The sequence below is a fragment of the Salmo trutta genome, chromosome 4, assembly GCF_901001165.1.
Source record: "Salmo trutta chromosome 4, fSalTru1.1, whole genome shotgun sequence".
In the NCBI taxonomy this organism is placed as follows: domain Eukaryota; kingdom Metazoa; phylum Chordata; class Actinopteri; order Salmoniformes; family Salmonidae; genus Salmo; species Salmo trutta.
The window spans coordinates 2,524,824-2,548,724 of NC_042960.1; the positions used below are offsets into that span (position 1 = coordinate 2,524,824).

General features: G+C 43.1%; 2 protein-coding genes and 1 pseudogene across 2 annotated transcripts; 1 reads left to right on the forward strand and 2 right to left on the reverse strand.

Annotated features, from left to right (window-relative positions):
- Positions 1-7,012: 7,012 nt before the first annotated feature.
- Positions 7,013-10,910, reverse strand: LOC115190871 (uncharacterized protein K02A2.6-like; the record flags this gene model as incomplete). The annotated part of the gene is made up of 1 exon (XM_029748911.1): positions 7,013-10,910. A coding segment is annotated over exon 1 (3,816 nt), but the record flags the coding sequence as incomplete, so codon positions are not given.
- Positions 10,911-11,360: 450 nt separating this feature from the next.
- On the forward strand, positions 11,361-13,506 carry LOC115191576 (uncharacterized; annotated as a pseudogene).
- A 4,041-nt stretch (positions 13,507-17,547) lies between these two features.
- On the reverse strand, positions 17,548-20,985 carry LOC115190886 (erythroblast NAD(P)(+)--arginine ADP-ribosyltransferase-like). Its single transcript, XM_029748917.1, has 3 exons — positions 20,517-20,985; positions 18,739-18,827; positions 17,548-18,595 (listed from the first exon to the last, which is right to left on the reverse strand). Exons 2-3 carry the CDS (start codon positions 18,814-18,816, stop codon positions 17,849-17,851), a joined length of 825 nt encoding a protein of 274 aa, XP_029604777.1. The 5' UTR covers positions 18,817-18,827; positions 20,517-20,985; the 3' UTR covers positions 17,548-17,848.
- Between the last annotated feature and the right edge of the window lie 2,916 nt (positions 20,986-23,901).

Below are 23,901 nucleotides of genomic sequence, written 5' to 3' on the forward strand. Positions count from 1 at the left end.
TTATTGCAGCAGCAAGCGCTGTCTTTGCAGTGTCATTGTTCCGTTTACCACCACTAGATGGAAGCAAACATCTCAGTCCAACGCTTTTTTTAAATGATTATTTATTTTTATTATGAACACAACAAATACCAAAAAAAAAAACTGAAATATACAAACAAGAGTACAAAACCTAACAGACAGGGGTATTACATATCAAGATTAATTTTCAATTTGTTAAATTCTTTTATGGTGCGTATTGCTTTTTTGTTTTTACATTTACTGATCATTTCAAAATAATATTTCAATTATATCTTAAATAATGTGAAAAGGGGTTTGTTCTCTGCCCACTTCATTTTATGGACAACGAATCTTCCATGAAAGATAAACAAATTAACAATGAAAGTTAAATCAGGGTCCATATCATTTGGTTTAAAATAAAACATAATATCAGAGTCTTTCAAATTAACATTAATAGTTGTTTCTTTTCAAATAAAATCTTCTAACTTATACCAAAATCTTCTGACATAAGAGCAGTCCCAAAATAAATGGTCAAGAGTCTCTGGGTCACAACCACAAAATACACATTTGTTATCAATAGCTATTTTAAATCTGTGTATAATAAAGGTCTTTACAGGGTAGATTCTATGAATGAGTTTGTATGATACTTCTTTCACCTTATTAGATATACAAAATTTACCAGATAACAACAAAACTTTGTTCCAGTTCACTTGTCCTAGGGCTGCATTCCAGTACATTTTAGCAGAGGGAATAGTAACATACTGACATAGTTTCCTTATATACATGTTATTACATTTATAGTTTAAAATGTCAATTCCTTCTAATTGTATTGAGGCTACAAAATCCTCAACAGTTGCACTTGGAGTATTGTTATATTCTCCTAAAAGAAGAATAGCACCTTTAGGGACAGCTCTAACAACAATTTGATACTCCTCAGTCCAACGCTTCAGCTTCCTCCATTCAGACCCGCAGAGACACACACATCCGCAGAGACAGTACACACACGCACACACGCACTATTTAGTAATTTAGAGTGGTTTTTAACACCCCCTTTCAGTGAAGGCCTACCTGTCAAACATGCAGTTGGAAGGAATAGGCTGCTCAAAATACAGTTATTCCTTTGTGGAAATGTCTAAAGAAGTTAAAAGAACACATGATATTATGCTTTGGTCTTGATCTTTACTGATGAGTGAGCTGCCTGAAATGGTTATCAAGCACCAATAGCAATCTCTCATTAGCCTGATTGATAGACAAACCATCCAATAGAGTGGCAGGAGGCGGGACCTCAATTCCTGTCCAGCCATTACAATGAGCTCGTCCTCCTATAGCTCCCCCCACCAGCCTCCACTGACAGAAAACTAACCATACCGATACAGAACAACGTGAATGTGATGAGCCATGGAATATCTGTGCAGCTTCGCTCCTTCAATGGTTTCCACTCGTGTTGCTTTGGCTAACAATAAAGTTAGAAACCAATAAATGAACACCTGTCCAGTGAAAATCTCACAAAGTTAATATTCTGTTAACTCATACCCAAATAATGTTGTTGACTCATCCTTTACTCGAATTTGTGACCAAAGCATAAATTGGAGAAAAAATATGTCTAAAAAAAATATATATCTCCACTTCAAACTTGTATCTCAAACTGACCGTTTAAAAAATGCTTTCTATTTCTTCATAAGGAATGATGTCATGCTCCTGAGGATGAGCTGGCCAATCAGCAGTCTACTCACGTTAATATTTTTACGACTGGTATACGCCCCATTCTGTTGTTGGGGTGACACCTTTCCAACACAGAAAAGCATTTTAACATAACATACTTAATTATTTACAATTTTTTGGAACTAAAACTATTTCACTCATATTTTAAAAAATTATAGGTAATATTTTAACACTTGAGAGTTACTTTAACATACACCTGGCATGATTTTTTTCAATCAAATACCTTACTTTTCACTCAAAAATATAATTTGAGTGTCTTCACGGAAGTAGACAGTTTTTTACTCAATAGCTACAGCCAATGCCTCAAAGGACCGCTGCCGACAACAAATACTTTGAACTTTTGCTGTAGTAGCAGATATGAAGAAGATATGAACCAGAAGGTCAAATTTGACAGAGGTCAGATGGAGGAGAGGATTGTGGATATCTACGTCAGTGCAGACACCCTGGGTGACGGTGAGACCAGCACCAAGAGAGAAGACACAGCAGACACTGTTACAAATAATTGACCAACACAGCACACCACAAGTATCTCTTATTTGTCTACAGAGCCTGATAGCTCAGAGAAGAGACCCTTCCTAGTTGCTGCAGTGTGTCTGGGTATGCTGTGTGTTCTCCTACTGGCTGGGATCATAGGCCTGTCTGTCTACTATGAGTATAAGGCCCTCATTACATTCACTAGACTTGTTGCTGTGTGTTCTCCTACTGGCTGGATTCATAGGCCTGTCTGTCTACTATGAGTATAAGGCCCTCATTACATTCACTAGACTTGTTGCTGTGTGTTCTCCTACTGGCTGGGATCATAGGCCTGTCTGTCTACTATGAGTATAAGGCCCTCATTACATTCACTAGACTTGTTGCTGTGTGTTCTCCTACTGGCTGGGATCATAGGCCTGTCTGTCTACTATGAGTATAAGGCCCTCATTACATTCACTAGACTTGTTGCTGTGTGTTCTCCTACTGGCTGGAATCATAGGCCTGTCTGTCTACTATGAGTATAAGGCCCTCATTACATTCACTAGACTTGTTGCTGTGTGTTCTCCTACTGGCTGGGATCATAGGCCTGTCTGTCTACTATGAGTATAAGGCCCTCATTACATTCACTAGACTTGTTGCTGTGTGTTCTCCTACTGGCTGGGATCATAGGCCTGTCTGTCTACTATGAGTATAAGGCCCTCATTACATTCACTAGACTTGTTGCTGTGTGTTCTCCTACTGGCTGGGATCATAGGCCTGTCTGTCTACTATGAGTATAAGGCCCTCATTACATTCACTAGACTTGTTGCTGTACCGTCTTCTTCACAGGTCACCAGATTTTCTACTTTTCTATTTACATCTTGGCCTTACCTTTGGATGTTGCTTGGCAACGTGACATTATTGCTGCGCAGCTCAAATGTACTGTAAATATTATAGATATTGTTCTTACTATTTTAGCAGTTCTGATGTTATCTAATTTAGTGAGCAACTTCTCTTTTTTTAGTTGTTGCAGATAATGAGGTCTTAAAGAGATTATTAGCTCATGAAAACAAATGTACTGCAGAGAGAGACCAACTACAGACTGAGAGAAATATTCTCAGCGGGAGGCTAGTGAATCTTCAGTAATAAATGATTGTGTCATTAATCATACAGGCCTGAGCATGTGTCTGTATTCGGTCATTAAAAGTGTACGGTGTAAGAAGTTGGACGTCAATTCATGTTTTCATCTTTCACAACAACCCTGTCCTGAAACCTGTCACAAGTTTGAATCCAGTTGGTACTTCCTGTCTACTGAGAAGAAAACCTGGAAGGAGAGCAAAGAGGACTGTCTGTAGAGAGGAGCAGACCTGGTGATCATAAACAGTGATAAGGAATAGATGAGAGAGAGAGAGCCAGAGAGAGAGAGAGATAGAGAGAGATTATATGGGTGTGCAGGGGTTAGATATAATCAAACAGAATATGTATATATGTTTATCTTTTTCAAAAACAGAAAATGATCTTCAACCTCTACAAGAGAGTCTGGATTGGTCTGACTGACTTTGTTGCTGAGGGGACCTGGAGATGGGTGGACGGTATCCCACTGACCACCCCAAGGTAATACACTACTGCTCTGATAACACTGACCACAATGTAGGTCCTCCAATCCCAACTGGTCGACCAAGACTGACCACAGAGTAAGATCATAAACAGCAGAGAGGAACAGGTAAAAGAGAGAGAATACATTTTAGTAGATGCTCTTATCCAGAACGACTTACAGGAGCAATTAGGGATAAGTGCCTTGCTCAAGGGCACACCAATAGATTTTTCAGCTAGTCGGCTCAGGGATTTAAACCAACAACCTTTCGGTTACTGGCCCAACACACATATTCGCTAGGCTAACTGCCACATACATTGTATTAAATATGCATTATAAAGGTTTTGTATAATTTCAGCCAGTAGCTTTGAAGGTAGCGCTCACTAGCCAAAACAGGTCCCCAAAATGTGGTATCCATTTCGTATGATATGGATCAGGTCCAAATGGATGGACCTGAATAAAAATATTTTTCTATGTAATACCACCTTAGATTTCCTCCTGTATATATAGTTCCTTAAACAGCAGTGCAGAGAAAGTACCAGGCTGCGTTTACACAGGTATCCCACTTCTGATTATTTTCCACTAATTGGTATTTGACCAATTAGATCAGATATTTTGCCACTTATTGGGCAAAAGATCAGAATTGGGCTGCCTGTGTAAACATAGCCAGAGAAGCCTATTTCTCACAGATCCAATGAATTGACCTGAGATGCAACATCCCACCAGAACCCACAGTTCTCCACTCCACCAATGTTACTCCGGGAACCTGGAAATGGGTGGACGACACCCCACTGACCACCCCGAGGTAAACGATTACTGCTCTAATAACACTTATCACAGTGTAAGGAGTAGGACTGATTTTCTGTGTTGTTCATACTCTAGGTTCTGAGAGGGTGACCAGTATAACTCTGTGTAGGTTCTACTGCAGGTACTGGGAGCGGAGAGCGTAATGGTGGTGGAGTGGAGAACTGTGGGTTTATTTTCTTACTTCTCATCAGCCAAATTGACATTTTAGTCATTTAGCAGACGCTTTTATCCAGAGTGATCTACAGGAGCCATTAGGGTTAAGTGCCTTGCTCCAGGGCACATCAACAGATTTTTTATCTAGTCGGTCTGAGGAATCAAACCAGCAACCTTTCGGTTACTGGGCCAACGCTCTTAACTGCTAGGATTCATAGAGTGAAGAGTTTTATGATTATATTGTCGTTTTTCTCTGTTGGAGGGGGGCTCTGTTTTGATGAGGAATCCATGTTTGAAATATCCCTCTTTTGATTAATATCTTGAAAAGGATTTGTAAAATGTTCTATGTGCCTTGACAAAATGCATTTGTATTTGTATGTTTTTACAAAATAGAAAATAAAATAAACTTTGATTTAAAAATATATATATTCTTAACATGTGTGGTTGGCCTCAGTGAATTACCGTTCAGGCTTTCCGACTTGTTGATCTTCTACTAAAGATACTGAAAGAAGGTCTTTACACAATTAAAGTACTTTACACAGGGCCGGAGTTATGGGCCTTAGGGGGTCTGGCCCACCCTACCATACCTCCTTGCCCCTCCAAATAAAATATTGACATATTGATCATTTATTTGACAGAGACCCTCGCTGACAGAAAGACGCATCAATATCAGATAAAGCATCCGAGCGGGTGAAACAGCGCCCCCCTGTCTCAGTATGTGTAGACCATGTCTCTCCTTAACGCGCCCAAGAGGCTTCAAAGCATGCTCTTGACTCTGCACAACTACAGCCTGAAGGTCATTTACAAGCCAGGACCAGAGATGTACATCAGCAACACACTGAGCAGGGCAACAGCACAATGTACAGGCAGAGGCACTGCCTATCAGCGGCATGCCATCTGTTCACTACAGCAGGAACAACAAGATGTTCAACAGATCAATCAGGCAGACTACTTAAACGTCACAGATCACCGCCTAGCCCAGATCAGGCAACACACTGACAAGGATGAACACCTACAGTCACTGAAGTCCATGGCTCTCGCATGTTGGCCATACCTGAAAGAGGAGACGCCTTTCACAGTGAGAGAATACTGGACCTTTCGAGATGAGATCAACGTGCAAAATGGCGTCTTGTTCAGAGGTCAGAAGATCATTATTCCCAAATCACAACATCCAGAGATGCTTACCCGCATACACACCAGTCACGTTGGAGGTGACGCATGCTACCGCCAGGCTCGTGAAACATTATACTGGCCAAACATGCAAGCAGAAATTAAAGACTTTGTCAGCAGCTGTACCACGTGCAACGAGTACGCTCATGAACAGCAAAAGGAAACCATGATGTCACACGAACTGCCCAGAAGGGTCTGGCAAATCGTCAGCATGGACTTATTCAGCCACAGACAAAAGGACTATCTTCTCATTGTTGATCACTACTCTGACTTTTGGGAAATTGAACTGCTCCCTGACTTGTCTGCAGAGATGATCATAAAGCGCTGCAAGGCGCAGTTTGCAAGGCAAGGTCAGCCTGAAAAGGTAATTGTAGTAACTTGACAAGGAATGCCCACACACATTTCGTTATTACTTTCCTTTACTTTCAACCCAAACCTAAAGGTGTATTGCCAGGTACAAACGGTACAAATGTAACAGAACTATATAGCCCACTCAGCCGGTGGTAGAATCACATTGCACAGAACTCACTCTTGGTGATGACATCATCAAAGGGGAAAGGTCAAGGTTAATGCCAATAATAACCATGTAATTATTTATATAGTGTCCACACTATAACACTTCTCCCCCCTCAATTTAAATCCCCCCCCTGTAAGGAAAACATAAGGTTAACAAGTAAACCACATTAGTGTTTTCTTCTCTTTACTACACCACACTGTAGAACTTCTGCTGGTGTTACGGTAAATGTAACCAAAACAACAACAATAAAATGACAGTCCTTATTTCTTTTCAACTAGGTCTGCTGCTCCAAACAAACACTAACACCACGAGTCTCTCAGTCTCAACTACAGAGTTAGTTTTTCAGGAGGCTTGTGACTACGCTGTGATCTGCGCAGTACTCCTGGTGTGCTACGAGACACAGGTAAGGCATGTCCCAGTGGAGCTGGATCTGAGGGCACAGGAGCGGGTTGGGTGTTTGTGAGAGAATGTCCATCACCCTCTGCTGGAACCACTGAATGCCCCTGTTCCTCAGATGCTGTTTCCTGTGGGATTTCAACTTGTATACTACCACCCACAGCTGTTCCGTCTGAAAACATGGTCTTGTCTTTGTCATAGCGCAGGCGGAGATGGTCCTGGTGTCTGCGCATGACTCGACCATCAGTCAGTTTGACCACAAAGGAGACGGGACCACTCTGACTCAGAATGATACCTGGCAACCAGCGTTGGCTGCTTGTGAAGTTGCGGATGTAGACAGTGTCATTGGGTTTTAACTGTCTCTCCCTTGCGTGGTGGTCATGTCTCTCTTTTTGTTTCCCCTGCTTCCGTTCCACTCGTGCTCTGATGTTCGGACGCAGTAGATCCAGGTGAGCTTTTGGCCTTCTGCCCATTAACATCACCGCTGGAGCCTGTCCTGTTGTTGTTTGTGGCGTGATGCGGTACTGGAACAAGAACCGAGAGAGCTTAGTAGTGATGGTTCCCCCAGTCATCCTTTTGAGCCCCTCTTTCAGTGTCTGCACAGCCCGCTCCGCTAAGCCGTTTGAGGCCGGGTGAAACGGGGCGCTGCGGACATGGCGGATCCCGTTTCTCCGCATGAATTCTTGGAACAAATCACAGGTAAACGTTGTTGCGTTGTCGGACACCAGAGAGTCCGGCAGACCATGGGTTGAAAACACCTGCCGAAGCTTTTCGATGGTTGTGGTCGCTGTGATGTTGCTCATGATGTGTGCCTCCAGCCACTTGGAGTGTGCGTCCACCATGACAAGGAACATGTGACCCATGAAAGGGCCTGCAAAATCTATATGCAGCCTAGACCATGGGTGGTCAGGCCACTCCCACAGATGTAGTGGCGCGGGCGGCGCCATCTTCTGGTTGATCTGGCACTCAGAACATGATTTAACTTTGTCTTCTACCTCCTGATCCATGTTAGGCCACCAGATGTAAGATCTGGCTAAGCTTTTCATCCGGGAGGCACCCGGGTGAGCCTCATGGACCTCATCCATGACTTGTGCACGGCCAGGGGGTGGAACAACCACTCTGGACCCCCAGAGTATGCAGCCATCCTGCACACTCAGCTCCGTTTTGCGCTTTGCGTAAGGTCCTAGTCCATCATCCTCTATGACAGGAGGCCAACCCTGCATCAGGAATCTTTTCACTTGGGACAGGATAGGATCCCGGTCTGTCCACTGTTTGATCTGATTGGCATTCACAGGTGAGTTTGACAATCTCTCCATTAGGAAAATTGTCTCGGGAGGCACCACAGTTGTGGCAGGCATCTCTGGTAGCGGGAGACGGCTGAGCGCGTCTGCATTTGCATTGTCCTTCCCCGCTCTATACACTATCGTATACTGGTAAGCCGACAGTGTCAGGGCCCAACGCTGTAACCTTGCTGAAGCCATGGGCGGAATGCATCTTGATTCACTAAAAAGGCTCATCAGTGGTTTGTGGTCAGTGCATATGGTGAAATGACTACCGTAGAGGTACTGATGGAAGCGTTTCACAGCAAAGACTATGGCCAGACCTTCCTTGTCTAACTGTGAATAACCCTTCTCAGCACTCGTCAGCGTACGTGATGCAAATCCAATGGGTCTCTCTGACCCGTCCTCCATCTGATGAGAGAGTACTGCCCCGACGCCATAGGGTGAGGCGTCACATGACAGGATGATCTCTTTGTCTTGGTCAAAATGAACCAGAAGTTGTGCTGATTGTAGTAGTGCTTTCACTTCCTTGAAAGCTTTCTCTTGTGCTGGCCCCCACTTCCATTTACAGTCTTTGTGGAGCAACTGATAAAGTGGAGCCAACACTGTTGACAGCTCAGGGAGGAACTTCCCATAGTAGTTCACCATGCCCAGGAACGACCTGAGCTCTGACCCATTCTTGGGGTTTGGAGCATCCTTGATTGCCCTGACTTTGTCCTCCACAGGACACAGACCCTGCGCTGTGATCTTGTGACCTAGGTATGTCACACTCTGTGCTTGGAATGTGCACTTGCTACGCTTCAGGCGCAGCCCTGCCTCAGAGAATCTCTTTAACACCTGGTCCAGATGGTGGAGGTGCTCCTCCTCCGTCTCCCCTGTAACCAGGATGTCATCCAGGTACACTGCTACATGAGGGATCCCCTGCAGCAGATTGTCCATTGTCCTCTGGAAAATGGCTGGGCTGGACGCCACTCCGAAAACCAAGCGGTTGTACCTGAACAAGCCTTTGTGCGTGTTGACTGTGACATACTCTTTTGAGTCCTCGTCCAGGAGGAGCTGTTGGTAGGCGTGACTCATGTCAAGCTTTGAGAACGTCTTGCCTCCTGCCAGTGTCGCGAACAAGTCCTCCACCCGTGGCAGCGGGTAAGCGTCTAGCTTAGAGGCCCTGTTGATGGTGAGTTTGTAGTCCCCACATATACGCACCGTGCCGTCACTTTTCAGAACGGGAACGATAGGAGCTGCCCAGCGGGAGAACTGAACGGGAGTAATGACGTTTGCTTCCTGCAGCCGCTCCAACTCATCTTCCACTTTCTTTTTCATGGCGTAAGGCACTGTCCTGGGCTTGAAAAAGCGAGGCTCGGCCTGAGGATCCACGAACAGCTTAACTGTAGTGCCCTGCAGTGTGCCCAGTTCCTCTTTGAAAATCTCTGGGTATTTTTGAATGACATCCTCAGTCACTCGGGTGTGTTTTATCTCACCCCAGCTCAGTTGTATTTTGTTTAGCCAGTCACGCCCTAGTAAACTAGGCCCATTCCCTTTCACCACCAGGAGCCGTGCTCTCGCTTCCTGGCTGTTGTATGCAATGTTCACTTCTAGAGCCCCAAGCAATGGTATGGTCTCCCCGGTGTACGTACGCAGTCTGATCCCTGCCGGTGTGAGGGCAGAAACCTGTCTTGAGCCCCATTTTTGTTTGTAGGTCTCCTCACTTATGACAGAGGCAGAGGCCCCCGTGTCAACCTCCATTCTCATCTGCTTTCCATCTACCTCCACTGTAGCATAAATAGGCTCTGCGCGCGGCTCCCTCACATTAAACATGTTGTAGGAACAATGCTCGTCCTCCTCCTCTGTGCTCTCTAGGTGGTGCGCTGCTGACTGAGGCTTTGGTGCTGTGAACTTGCCCAGCCCAGTCCGCCCACCCTCTGGCTTGCTCCTAGGACCCCTGCATTTTTTTGCTAAATGTCCCTTTTTGTTGCAATTGTGACAGACAGTCTCCATGAACTTACAGTTGTTACCATAATGTGTCCCTCCACATCTGAAACATTCCACTGCTTTTCCCCTTTTTCCTGCCGCCTCTTTTGTCACCTGATGCACTGCACAACTTTCACTATTGGCCTTTTGAATATTTTTCACATTACTAGCGGCCATCTCCATCCCTTGAGATAGTTCCAATGCCCTCTTGAAAGTCAGTGTGGCTTCCCCAAGCAACCGGCGCTGTATGCTGTCCTCATTAATGCCACAGACTAATCTGTCACGGAGCATGTCCTCTAACATAGCCCCAAACTCACAATGTTCAGAGAGTTCCCGTAATTCAGCAACAAAGTTAGCAACAGACTGACCTGTTTTCCGAAAATGGCAGTTAAACTTGAACCTCTGGACAATCACTGAAGGCTTTGGATTGTGGTGAGTCTGAACGAGAGCAACTAGATCCCCAAAAGGAATTTCTCCCGGTCTCCGTGGTGTAGCCAAATTCCTCATTAGCTTGTAGGTTTTAGCCCCACACACACTCAAGAGAATAGAGCGCTGTTTAGCCTCATCTATGATTCCATTTGCCAAGAAAAAGTGTCCCAACCTTTCCACATATTCCGTCCAGTCTTCGTTCTCTTCCACAAACTCAGTGATAGTCCCAAACATTGCCATTATAACGCCAACCTGTCCTTGATCCTCGTTAGCGATTTGCACTTGCTGCTGATTGTCCCCGTCGGCGTTTCCGTCCAGTGGCACCTGCTCTCCGTCGCTCATTAAGCTAGCTAGCTAACTCGCCCTGTACAAGTTGATAAAGTTTTATCCTCGTCGCCAAAAAGGTGTAGTAACTTGACAAGGAATGCCCACACGCATTTCGATATTACTTTCCTTTACTTTCAACCCAAACCTAAAGGTGTATTGCCAGGTACAAACGGTACAAATGTAACAGAACTATATAGCCCACTCAGCCGGTGGTAGAATCACATTGCACAGAACTCACTCTTGGTGATGACATCATCAAAGGGGAAAGGTCAAGGTTAATGCCAATAATAACCATGTAATTATTTATATAGTGTCCACACTATAACAGTAATCATGGACAATGGCCCACAATTCACTGCACAGTTCAAGCGTTTCGCCTCAGAATGGGAGTTTGACCACGTGACCTCCTCTCCAAGACACCCAAAATGCAAATGGAAAGGCAGAGTCAGCTGTCAAGATTGCAAAAAAACTGTTAAGCAGGGCCTTGCGTGACAGCAACGGCCCATGGAAAGCGATCTTACAGTGGAGGAACACACCCACCGAAAACATGGACAGCAGCCCAGCACAACGCCTTCTGTCCAGACGTCTGAAGACTACCATCCCTGTATCTAACAAGCTACTTGAGTCCTGCGTCATGGTTGGCGTCACGGACAAACTGCATCACAGAAAGCAGCTCGCTAAGTGCTTCTACGACCGGACTGCTCGAGACCTACCAGAGCTGGAGGTGGGTGAAACGATAAGGATGAAACCGCTGCCGGGAGACCACACAGGACTTTGGAGGCTGGGCACGTGCCTACAGAGAGTTGCACCACGTTCATACCTGGTGGATGTCGGTGGCTCCCTCTATCGTCTCAATCGGGTGGATCCACCATACACTCACCTAGATGAGCTGGATCACAGTCCAGGCCTAAGGGTAAGGGGCGCAGAATTGAGACATGAGATAACTGAAGGTGAGGCTTCTACCCCACCAAGCTCTCCAGATCGTGGCCTTATTCCTACCCCTGTCAGAGCCAATACTTACTCACGGGTGGTCGGCTGTGCAAGCCACCCGGACAGGCTTACTCTGTAAGCAAGAGACTGCGTTAACTTGTCCTCTTTTTTTATAAACAGAGGAAGATGACAACTGAAGTAAAAAGAAAATGTCATGCTTTTTCAATTGTTATGACTTGACTGTTAAGAACTTCATGTTATGCCGTTATGTTTGCACTTTCTATTTAAAAGGATGATGTTACGGAGTCTAGTTGATAGGTAATCGACTAGCCGGACTATTCCCCGGACTCCGCGTGTAGGGATTTGTACAATGCATGAACAAGGCTATTGAACTTGACATTGGTGTCTGTCTTTATCCCTTTATCCAACATATCATACTGAAACAAACCCTTGCTTGACAAAATAACGTAATAGATCGCTCGAATGAATGCTTCAATCTAGTTGACATCGGTGAATGTTTTCTCTGTCATCTTCCACAGAGCAAAGACTTTTAGGGACTATGGAGAAAATACAAAAAAGAAAAAAGAAAAAGGGAAATATTTTCTGTGCAAACTACCAAAATGACATCAGTTTGACCGGTTGTGGTGAAAAAGAGAGCTGTGAAAACGGCCCAACGTGTTTCTGATAATATTTCAGTTCGGCTTCGATGCAAATTGTATGTGGTTGAAATAGTATCAACTTTTATGGTGAAGACAGCACATCTACCTGTCACGCCCTGACCTTAGAGATCCTTTTTATGTCTCTATTTTGGTTTGGTCAGGGCGTGAGTTGGGGTGGGCATTCTATGTTCACCTGTCTATGTTTTGTATTTCTTTGGTTTTTGGCCTGGTGTGGTTCTCACTTTTCTCATTCCCCCCTTCTGACACCCAGGTGGCAACATGCATCTCTATGTGCCTGGCAGATATCTCAGCTTGGATGTCGGCCCACTACCTCAAGCTTAACCTCGACAAGACAGAGCTGCTCTTCCTCCTAGGGAAGGCCTGCCCTCTCCAAGACCTGTCCATCACGGTTGACAACTCCACAGTGTCCCCCTCCCAGCATGTAAAGAACATTGGCGTGACCCTGGACAACATTCTGTCGTTCTCTGCAAACATCAAAGCAGTGACTCGCTCCTGCAGGTTCATGTACTACAACAGCCATAGAATACGACCTTTCATCACACAGGAAGCGATGCAGGTCCTAATCCAGGTGATTATCATATCCTGTCTGGACTACTGCAACTCTTTTGTTGGTTGGGCTCCCGCTACTTGTGCCATCAAACCCCTGCAACATCTCCAGAATGCCGCAGCTCACCTGGTGTTCAACCTTCCTAAGTTCTCCCATGTCACCCCGCTCCTCCGCACACTCCACTGGCTTCCAGTTGAAGATCACATCCACTACAAGACCATGGTGCTTACCTACGGAGTAGCAAGAGGAACTGCCCCTGTCTACCTTCAGGTTATGCTCAAACCCTACACCCCAACCCGAGCAATCTGTTCTGCCACCTCTGGTCTCTTGGCCCTCCCACTCCTACAGGAGATCAGCTCCTGCTCAGTGCTGTCAAAGCTCTTCTCTGTACTGACACCCCAATGGTGGAACCTGATGCTAGGACAGTCGAGTCCCTACCCGTCTTCCGAAAACATATGAAACCCTATCTCATCAAAGAGTATTATAGCCCTTACCTGCAGTCAAATTATTTAGTGGCTTCATGGGTGGAATGTTAAAGATATTTTTCATAATTTCATAATGAATAAACATTATTTCTTAAAACCTGGCCGAAAATCTGGTGTTTCTATGTCAAACGGTTTTGTTGTATTTCAGTCTTCCGTGATGTATTTAAAGTGTAATATTGGGATGCAAACTGAAAATGGAATACATTTCAACTCTATATTTGACATGGTACAGGTGTCTTATTTTTTGTAAGCCCATAACCATGTGTATGAGGTGTATACTTTTGTTTCAAATTAGATTTCTTTAAGACTACCAAGAAACACTGTGACCCTGATTTAGCCCACTGCAGTAGAATGTAAAACAAGACATCTCAGTCTTACATCCCCCCTCCCCTGACTTTGCACTAACTTTCTTTATTGAGGAAAAATATACTTACTACGACTGTGATATGTGGTTGTCTCACTTCGCTATTTTAAGATGATTGCATTAACTCATAGTTGATCTGGATAAATGACTAAAATGTCAAAAGTAAATCTGCAGAAAGGTGAAAGAGGTTTGGGAAACTTGGAGCTGTTATGTATGACATGTAATTTATGTTAACAGCTTGTCTTTGTTCTCCACTTCCCCTCTATTATCTATATCTTCCTGGTATGATAGTGTCCTGTCCATCATCACAAATAGCAAGTCCCAGACTGGACACAATGGACAGCTCTCATCGAGAGATAGTGGTAGACTATGGAGATGTCTGGGGCCACTGTTTCTATCAATAAAGATGTTAGAGGAATACAATGTGTTTTAGGGGACCAGTTTCACAATGGAGCCGACATCTATGAAAATGAAGAGCCTATCCATGAAAATGACTGGAGAAACAAGACTGAGGATGCAGTGACCCAAGTGACCACACCACAACCTGAACACTCAGGTAAGGTACACACACAGACACACGTACGCAGACACACACAAATATACTTTACACATCTTTTCATGCGTCCACAGATCATGATAGCACAGGAAAGAGACCCTTCCTAGTTGCTGCAGTGCATCTGGGGCTGCTGTGTGTTCTACTGGCCGGGATAATCGGCCTGTCTGTCCACTGTAAGTCTTAAGTTATCATTTCTACAAATCACCAGCAGGTCTGTGATTATCTCCATTAGCTATACTTTTCTTTTGTTGTGACAGATGATGGGGTCTCTAAGAGCTTCTTAGCCTATAAGACCAACTCATCTGCAGAGAGCCCTGAAGCCTTCTTCACAACATTTGAACCGCTCTCCTTGAAGTTCTTGATGATCCGATGAATGGTTGATTTAGGTGCAATCTTACTGGCAGCAATATCCTTGCCTGTGAAGCCCTTTTTGTGCAAAGCAATGATGACGGCACATGTTTCCTTGCAGGAAACCATGGTTGACAGAGGAAGAACAATGATTCCAAGCACCACCCTCCTTTTGAAGCTTCCAGTCTGTTATTCGAACTCAATCATCATGACAGAGTGATCTCCAGCCTTGTCCTTGTCAACACTCACACCTGTGTTAACGAGAGAATCACTGACATGACGTCAGCTGGTCCTTTTGTGGCAGGGCTGAAATGCAGTGGAAATGTTTTTTTGGTATTCAGTTCATTCATTTGCAGGGCAAAGAGGGACTTTGCAATTAATTGCAATTCATCTGATCACTCTTCATAACATCCTGGAGTATATGCAAATTGCCATCATACAAACTGAGGCAGCAGACTTTGTGTCATTCTCAAAACTTTTGGCCACGACTGTATATTGTTTACACATATTGAACCCCTACTTCCATTTATTTGTATGGGTCCCATGACTCTCATGTTTGTGAGGGTCCCAAGTTTCCAGAGTGGTCATATTAGTTAGTAGGCTGAACCATTCAGATGCTGCAGATGTTTTTATGAGAAGACCGATTTTGTCTTCTGTCTGACAAACAGCACTTTCCACTACAGATGCTAAAAGGCAACATAGGCGTAAGTGGTGGATTGAGAGTCTAAGCCGTTTGCCCTTTTTTGGGGGTAGGTGCAAAACTACTTCCATACTTCCATTCATTTTCTACCGGTACCAGTTACCTTCAAAATAGTTCCATGATACTTGTGTGGGTTGTAGAGCAAAACGGAGAACACCATAGTGTTTGTGAGAGTCTCATCTATTCATATTATTTAGTAGGCCAACCCGTTCGGACGCTACAGATGTTTTCATGAGAAGACAGTTTTTCGGGATGTTTCATGGTCTGACAAACGCAGTTGTAACTCGGACACCTTCCACCGTAGATGTGGAAGGCCACTATAGGCAGATACGGTAGATTGAGAAGCAGCCCATGTAAAAAACAGATATCTCTAGCTTAAACTGACAGATTTTGAATGGCATTTCTTCGTTATTTTACTTAGATTGATGCTCCTTGCATCAATAGACTAGATACTACTGACCATGCGGACAGTCAAAGTGTAAAGACTCAATATCGCTAAACAAGAGAATGCATAAGTGTTGAAGTGGTTTGGTTGCCAGGGGAGGCAGGTGAGGGGAGGATGGCTCATAATAATGGCTGGAATGGAGTGAATGGAGTAGTATCAAACACATGGAAACCATGGAAACCATGTGTTTGATACCATTCTATTCCAGCCATTACCATGAGCCCTTCCTCCCCAATTATGGTGCCACCAGCCAGCAGTGGTTGAATCCAGCCCTATCTTTATGGGTTTTCTCCAGCCTTTGGAGGAAAGGTGAGCCCAACGATGGGGATGGAGAGGGAGAAGAGGACCAAGATGTTTTTTCTCTCTCTCTCCAACAAAGCGATATATTGGCTGTGTGAGAAGGTGTCTTGTCAGTGAAAATACTGGTATTGAGTTTATTGTTTAAACCTTTTTCAAACCTCTTCTCAGGGACCCCCAGCCGTTCCATGTATTTGAACTATTCCAGAACTAAGTAGCACACCTGATTCAACTTGTCAACTAATCATGAAGCCTTTAACTATTCGAATCAGGCATGCTAGATCAGGGCTACAACATTTAATGTCTGGGACTCCAGAGTAGAGGTTTGAAAAAGGCTGCTTTAATCTATGGTATGCTGAGAAATGACAGATATACTGTAAAATGTCCATTATTCTATTTGAAAACTCATTGGTTATGTCTTGTTTTTAGACCCAAATTAATAAACAAACAACACAGCATCAGCTTAGTTCATTTATTCATCAGGCACAGTTCTGGGGGTGTCCAACCCCAGCGTCCTCCTGCTGGACCCCAGCTCTGACACACTCTACCTGGGAGCCAGAGGCCCCATCCTGGCCTTGCACACCTCCAACCTGAGGGAGGGAGGGACAGAGAGATGGGAGAGAGAGAGGGGGGATGGAGGGAAGGAGGGAGGGAGGGAGAAGGAGGAAGATACAGAGAGAGGGAGAGAGAGAGAGAGAGAGAGAGAGAGAGAGAGAGAGAGAGAGAGAGAGAGAGAGGGAGAGGGGGAGAGGGGGAGGAAGGGAGGGAGACGTCTTCACTTGACTGAGTGTGTGTGTGTTTATCTGTGCTGCATATTGATTTCTTAACCAACCGGCAGAGAATCAAGTGTGTATTTGCACCCCATTGGAGGACAGAAATAGGAGGGGAGCCAATCAGGGACAGCAGGGGTGGGGCCCCACCTACTATGAGAATCAGCTGGTGATGAGTGACGCCTGTCGGCCATTAAGACAAGACGTCAACTTTGCTCTGTAACAGTACTGTGGAGCCAGCCAGTCAATCCTTATTTGGCCATATGATTGGTCAGAAGCCATGTTGGACTGCTAGAAGTATTCTATGGAAGAACATTCCAGAACATTAATTGTATAATTCCATGATGCCTTATGTTGTCTTTGTGTGAAAGTAGTAAATGTTGTAATGTTTTTACATGATTTTGAATGTTTCAGGGAAATTGGTAGTTTCGGGTATCACTTTCTTTGTGGCTCTATGTGCCACCTCGGAGGAAGTAATTAAGCATAACTTTATTGAACAATTAAACTTGTCATGTAATATTATAGATTAATCCATGGCCCATTTTATAACTTCACTTTGTCTAAACGTAGTATGTTAATAGTTCAAACAAAAAATACATGACGAATACAGTATTCATGCTCAATGATTTTCTTTATTCATGTTGAAACAAGCTGCAGAAAACATTCAAGAGCTTTAAAGTCTCTTATGGAGTCTGATACACAGGCTAATACACACATCTTAATAATCACTATTTCATGTAGTCAGGATGAGGTTTGTATGTAACATCCACAAATAAACCAATTAACTTATTACAATAGAAACTATAGTCACTTAACATTTTATCGTATTTATTTTTGTAAGAAGCATAAGATTAAGAAGCCAAGCTGGTTGAATTACAACCTCTTTAGGGACAATGACTCAATGTGAGTTTTCTTAATTAATAATTGGCTTCTTAAACATTTTGCAATTCAGGTTACTCTTGGCTATTTTGGTGCTCTGTAGTTTGTTCACAACATCACACCAAAGTGTTGGATCATCTTCTTTCTTGAGCACGGCAGTAACTTTGAACTCTTCATAGGGTGGAATCAACACCTCATCTTCTTTTGTCCCCATTTTGTGGAAAGACTTCAGGTAAGCGCCAAAACACGTCTTTATTTCAAAGCAGGACTTCTCTCCAAATTCAGAATTGTCCTTGTTAAGAGAGCTGGAGGTAAAGTAGCCAAATCGAATTTTTTGGTCAACTTTACCCACAAACATCATTTTGGTTCTTCTGTATGTGGTGTGACAAGGTTGTTGTTTTTTTTTCAGGAGGTGAATGGCGTCAGTCAGGAGGAAATGCAGGGAGTGGAACTGGAAGGAGGTTGTATACTCTGTTCCACTGGTCCGGACTGCTTTGTTGAACACTGAGTGTAGTGCAGGATGACCTGCTGTGTAAGCACAGATAGCCTTAATATGATTATGTGAAAGTTTGTCTTTAGAATTGTACTTGGACTTGGTATTTGCACAACTTTCTGCCCACATCCAGGCATTTTTGAAGGGCTCTTTGTTTTCATGTTCAAGATATTCCTTCTCCACCTTGTTGTACATTTGTTCAGTGCAGCCGTTATACATGTCGTCAACAGAGGTAGGGACCATGTCTAAGGGTATGCTGGAGTTGAGACCAGGCTGATGGAGATGAACCTTCAGAGAATACAGAGGAGAATACAGAGGAACAGTTTTATATATATTACTATTATATATTTTTTTACTGTAACAATCTTGTTCTCAGATTAAAAGTAGCATGACTATATGCTCGAAGTACCATCTTGGAGTCCACATCTTACCATCTTGGAGTCCACACCCAGAGTCCAATCATGGAAGACACACAGCACAGCAAAGGTCAGGATGATTTCTCTCCTCATGACTTCAACACCTGTAGTAAAACAATATGTACAGGAGACAAATACTAATCAGCATAACAGTACCCAACATGATACAACATAGCTTTGATATTATTCACGGTTTAAAATGAATTGCAATAGCATCATATAGGAGCTGATAGTAAACATAAACATGCTGGCAATCATTATATTCATTATAAAAATAGCTTTGATATTATTCACTTCTAAACATTGATAGGAGTTTTTGGAATGCCACCACTTAATAAAGGCTTTATTGTGAAGTAAAACTACTGTCAATCAAGTCTCATTCAATAATTGTCTTGCTACTTTTTTCCAATTGACCGCAGAATGACGACAGATATACGTAAACTCTATAGAGAAAGGAAGGAAACTGCTCAGGGATTTCACAATGAGGCCAATGGTGAATTTAGAACAGTTAAAGATTTTAATGTCTGTGATGGTAGAAAACTGAGCATGGATCAACAACATTGTACTCACTCCACAACACTAACCTAATTGACAGATAGAGAAGGAAGCCTGTACAGAATACAATGTTGCAAAACATGCGACCTGTTTGCAATAAGACACTAAAGTAAAACTGCAAAAAATATTGAAAATAAATGTATTATATCCTGAATACAAAGTGTTATATAAGTGGGAAAATCCAACACAACAAATCACTGAGTGCCACTTGTCATATTTTCAAGCATAGTGATGGCTGCATCATGTTATGGGTATAATTGTCATTGACAAGGACTAGGGAGTTTTTGGGGGGAATAAAGCTAAGCACAAGAAAAATCCTATAGTAAAATCTTCCTCAGTCTGCTTTCCACCAGACACTGAGAAATAATTTCACCTTTCAGCAGGAAATAACCTAAAACACAAGGCCAAATATACATTGGAGTTGTTTAACAAGACGACATTGAATGTTCTTGAGTGACCTAGTTACAGCTTTGACTAAATCGTCTTGAAAATCTATGGCAGTACTAGAAAATGACTATCTAGCAATGATCAACAACCAACTTGATTGAGCTTTAAGAATTAAACATTTTTTTTGCAAATATTGTACAACACAGGTAGGCAAAGTTCTTAACTTACCCAGAAAGACTCACAGCTGTAATTGCTGTCAAAATTGATTCTAACATGTATTGACTCAGGGGGTTGAATACTTATCTAATCAAGATATATTTGTGTTTTATTTTTCATTCACTTTTCACGAATATAAAATAATTTCTTCAACTTTGACACCTCATAGTATTTTGTGTAAATCTTTGACAAAAAAATTACATTTAAATCCATTTCATTCCCGCTTTGTAACACAACTAAATGTGGAAAAATTAAAGGGGCGTGAATATCTTCTGAAGGCACTGTACAGTAGCTAGGTGAGACAACCACATATTACAGTCAAATATAAAGGATAAAAACATTCCATTGCAGCTAAACAGTGGATACAATGGATTTATAGCGTTTTGCAAAAACAAAAAAATCATAGCTACATTAGCTACAAAATTTAGTAGTATTTAATTAGTACTACTGATATAAACTCTATAGAGAAATAACAACATTAGCTACGTATAACAACCTAGTGTCATTTAGTTAGTACTACTGATATAAACTCTATAGAGAAATAATGAATACTACTACTGACAATACTATATCTGATACCACCACTGTTGTTGTAACATCTTATCAGATTATAATGATCTGATAGTTCAACTCACCAGACTGGAGCACAATTGAGGTTGTTTTGTATTGATCAGCTTCAGGACTTGTGTTTGCAGCTTTTCTGCAAAGGTCTACTTATACTTGGTCAGACATCTGACTAATACAAGCCCAAACAACCACAAACATTGTTCCCACACAGAAGTACCAGATCCTATGGTCACACGGTCACAGGCTCTCAGGTTGTGTGAGTAAGTGGTAATGACGTCACAGTTCCAGCGATTTCTCAGTGACACGTTTTAATGTAAAAAATTTGTGAAAGAACCAACCCACTGGTTGAATAAATGTTGTTTCCACGTCATTTCAATAAAATTAGGTTGAACCAGCGTGGATGTTGACTTGACGTGTGTGACCATTGGGAAGTATCCTAATATGAATGGAATAGAAAATATTGTCTATTGAACACTTCATAGGAGGGAATCAGCACCTCCTTCTCAAGCGGCAGCTGAGAGTACCCCCCCAGTGGGGCACCAAGGTAGGTGGTGATCTCAAAACAGGAGCGAGTTCCAAGGTATTTAGAGACGATTTGCTTATCTAAAGAGCTGTTCAAATCACATTGTAGTATTTCGGACACCATAGAAAGCCTCTGGTTCCTCGGAAGGTTTGGAAATGCTTCTTGTTCTTGTTCAGAATTTGTAAGGCATTAGTCAGAAGGTGCAGGGAGTGGTACTTAAATGTTGTGTCGTAGCTCTTATTTTGGGTACTTCGTGGCTTCGTTGAATGACTTGTAAATGTTGGATGTTGCATTCACACACACCTGGATTGTCAGGGAATAGTTTTTAGTTCAGTTCTGGTTTGTAATGTAAATGTCAATGTAAAATGCACATAAAATCAACAGTGTAACGTTTGGATTCAGTCTTGTCAGGTGACCTGTTGTGTCCTCACCTTTAGTCTAATCATTGTTCCATAGTCTCCCAACTGTTCCCTTATAAGTGCTACCATGGTTATGCATATATCTTCTGTAAGAAATACTTCAATTTAGCCCTATCCATATATGTCAATTCCCACGAGTGAACGTGGTTAATGGTATTAAATGTTTTTTAATATTTCATAAAATATTTCACATTTGGTCAAATGTGAAATGATACCAGTCATCAGTCAATCATCAGGGTGACTTCTGACTACTGTTGATCTCTTTCCCACTAACAGGTGTCTTTTTCTAGTTTTTTTCCACTGAGAACCCACACTAAAGTTTGAGCCCACTTGAAGGTGTGACAGAGTCATCATCACACTGAGTTTAGTGTAAACCACAACCACAACACAAACAACCTGACAAACATAAATGTCATTAAGTTAGCCAGATGTAACTATGCAGGTGTCAGTATTGCTGTAATAGACATTCATGATCATTTCCATCTCTTAGAGATATTGTGTTTTATAGTAGTGTCAAAGCAACAGTTAGTGTCAAAGTAACAGTTTAGTCAGTATGTTGTTATGCTCTGCTGAATGCAAGAAAAGCTGCTTCTCCGGTTTGATTTTGCACCATTTTGCAACTTGCAATTCAAGTCACTCTAAACTTCAGTGCTCACTAATGTGTAGACAACTTCACGTCAGTCTTTTTTTTGTGGCAGTACCAAGTATCCTTATTTGAATAGAATAGGTTATCAAGAAGCTTTCAGCAACCATCATGTTGACTAGCAGAGACCACAGAGGCCATATAGTGGCAGTTAACAGTCATAACAACCTACTGACTAAACTGTTGCTTTGACACAAACATAAATCCAAATATCTTGATCTAATGAACTGTCATAACCTACTGACTAAACTGTTACTTTGACACTAGCTGTTGCTTTGACACCACTATAAAACACAATATCTCTAAGAGATGGAAATGATCATGAATATCTTATACAGTAATGATGACACCTGCATAGTTACATCTGGGAAACTGAATGACATTTATCTTTGTCAGGTTGTTTGTGTTGTGGTTTGCACCAAACTCAGTCTGATGAGGACTCTGTCACACCATCAAGAGGGCCTCAAACTTTAGCGTGGGTTTTGAGTGGTCAAGTCACTCTAAACTCCAGTGCTCACTAAAGTGCAGACAACTTCACGTCAGTCTTTTTTTGTGGCAGTACCAAGTATCCTAATTTGAATAGAATAGGACAGAATAGAATATAATCAAATAGAACATCTTTATTGTCCATTAAAATATATCACATTTGGTAAACATGGAATGATAAAAAATAACTGTATACCTATGGATGTGTAGCTAGCTACAGTATGTAGTCGATCTGTATCTGTATGGACCCTAAAACGTTTGTGTAACGTGGGTCGTATAAAGGGGACCAAGGCGCAGCGTGTATAGTGCTCATATTCACTTTTATTATGCAGACACTAGATCAAAACAACTGACAACAGTTCCGTCAGGTGAACATACACTAAACAGAAAACAACCACCCACAAAACACAAGTGAAACAACATAAACTAAATATGGCCTCCAATTAGAGACAACGACAACCATCTGCCTCTAATTGGAGGTCATGCCAAAAAAACAACATAGAAATAGAAAAATTTGATACTCGAACATAGAAATAGACAACATAGAACAAACACAAAAACACCCCCTGTTACGCCCTGACCACTCTACCATAGAAAATAACAACTTATATTGGTCAGGACATGACAGTACCCCCCCCCCCCCCAAAAGGTGCAGACTCCAAATGCAAAACTAAACAACAAAAAAACCCACAAAAACAACCCCAAACCTAAAGGGAGGGAAGGGAGGGTGAAAGAATGTCTATGGCGGCGGCTCTGGTTCCGGGCGTAGTACCCCCACTGCCCGCTGATCCCCTCGTTTCTGTTTGTCTGGAGGAACCAGACCATGGATCATCTTCGGAGGCTTCGGACCGCCAACTGCCGCCGAAGACTCTGGGCTAAAAGCCACCGCTGAAGGCTCTGGGTTGCAGACCACCGCTGAATGCCGAGTGCTCACAGCAGACACTGGCTGTACCGGGTTATGGATGCGCACTGGAGGGGAGTGCGAGGAGCAGGAATTGGTCTCACCGGACTGGGAAGACGCAGTAATGGCCAAGTGCTCACAGCAGGCACTGGCTGTACCAGGTTATGGATGCGCACTGGAGGGCGAGTGCGGGGAGCAGGAACAGGACGTACTGGGCTGGGCTGGGCAGGCGTACTGGAGGCCTGGTGCGTGGGGCTGGCTTAGGAGGCGCCAGACTAGTAACACGCACCTCAGGGCTAGTGCGGGGAGCAGGAACAGGACGTACTGGATTATGGAGGCGTACCGGAGAGAGAGTGCGAGAGGCAGGCACATGCTCACCACAATAAGCACGGGGAGTTGGCTCAGGGCTCACCCCTGCAAAAAAATTTTGGGGGCTGCCTCTCGTTCTTCCCCGGTAGCCTCCGATATCTTTCAATAACTT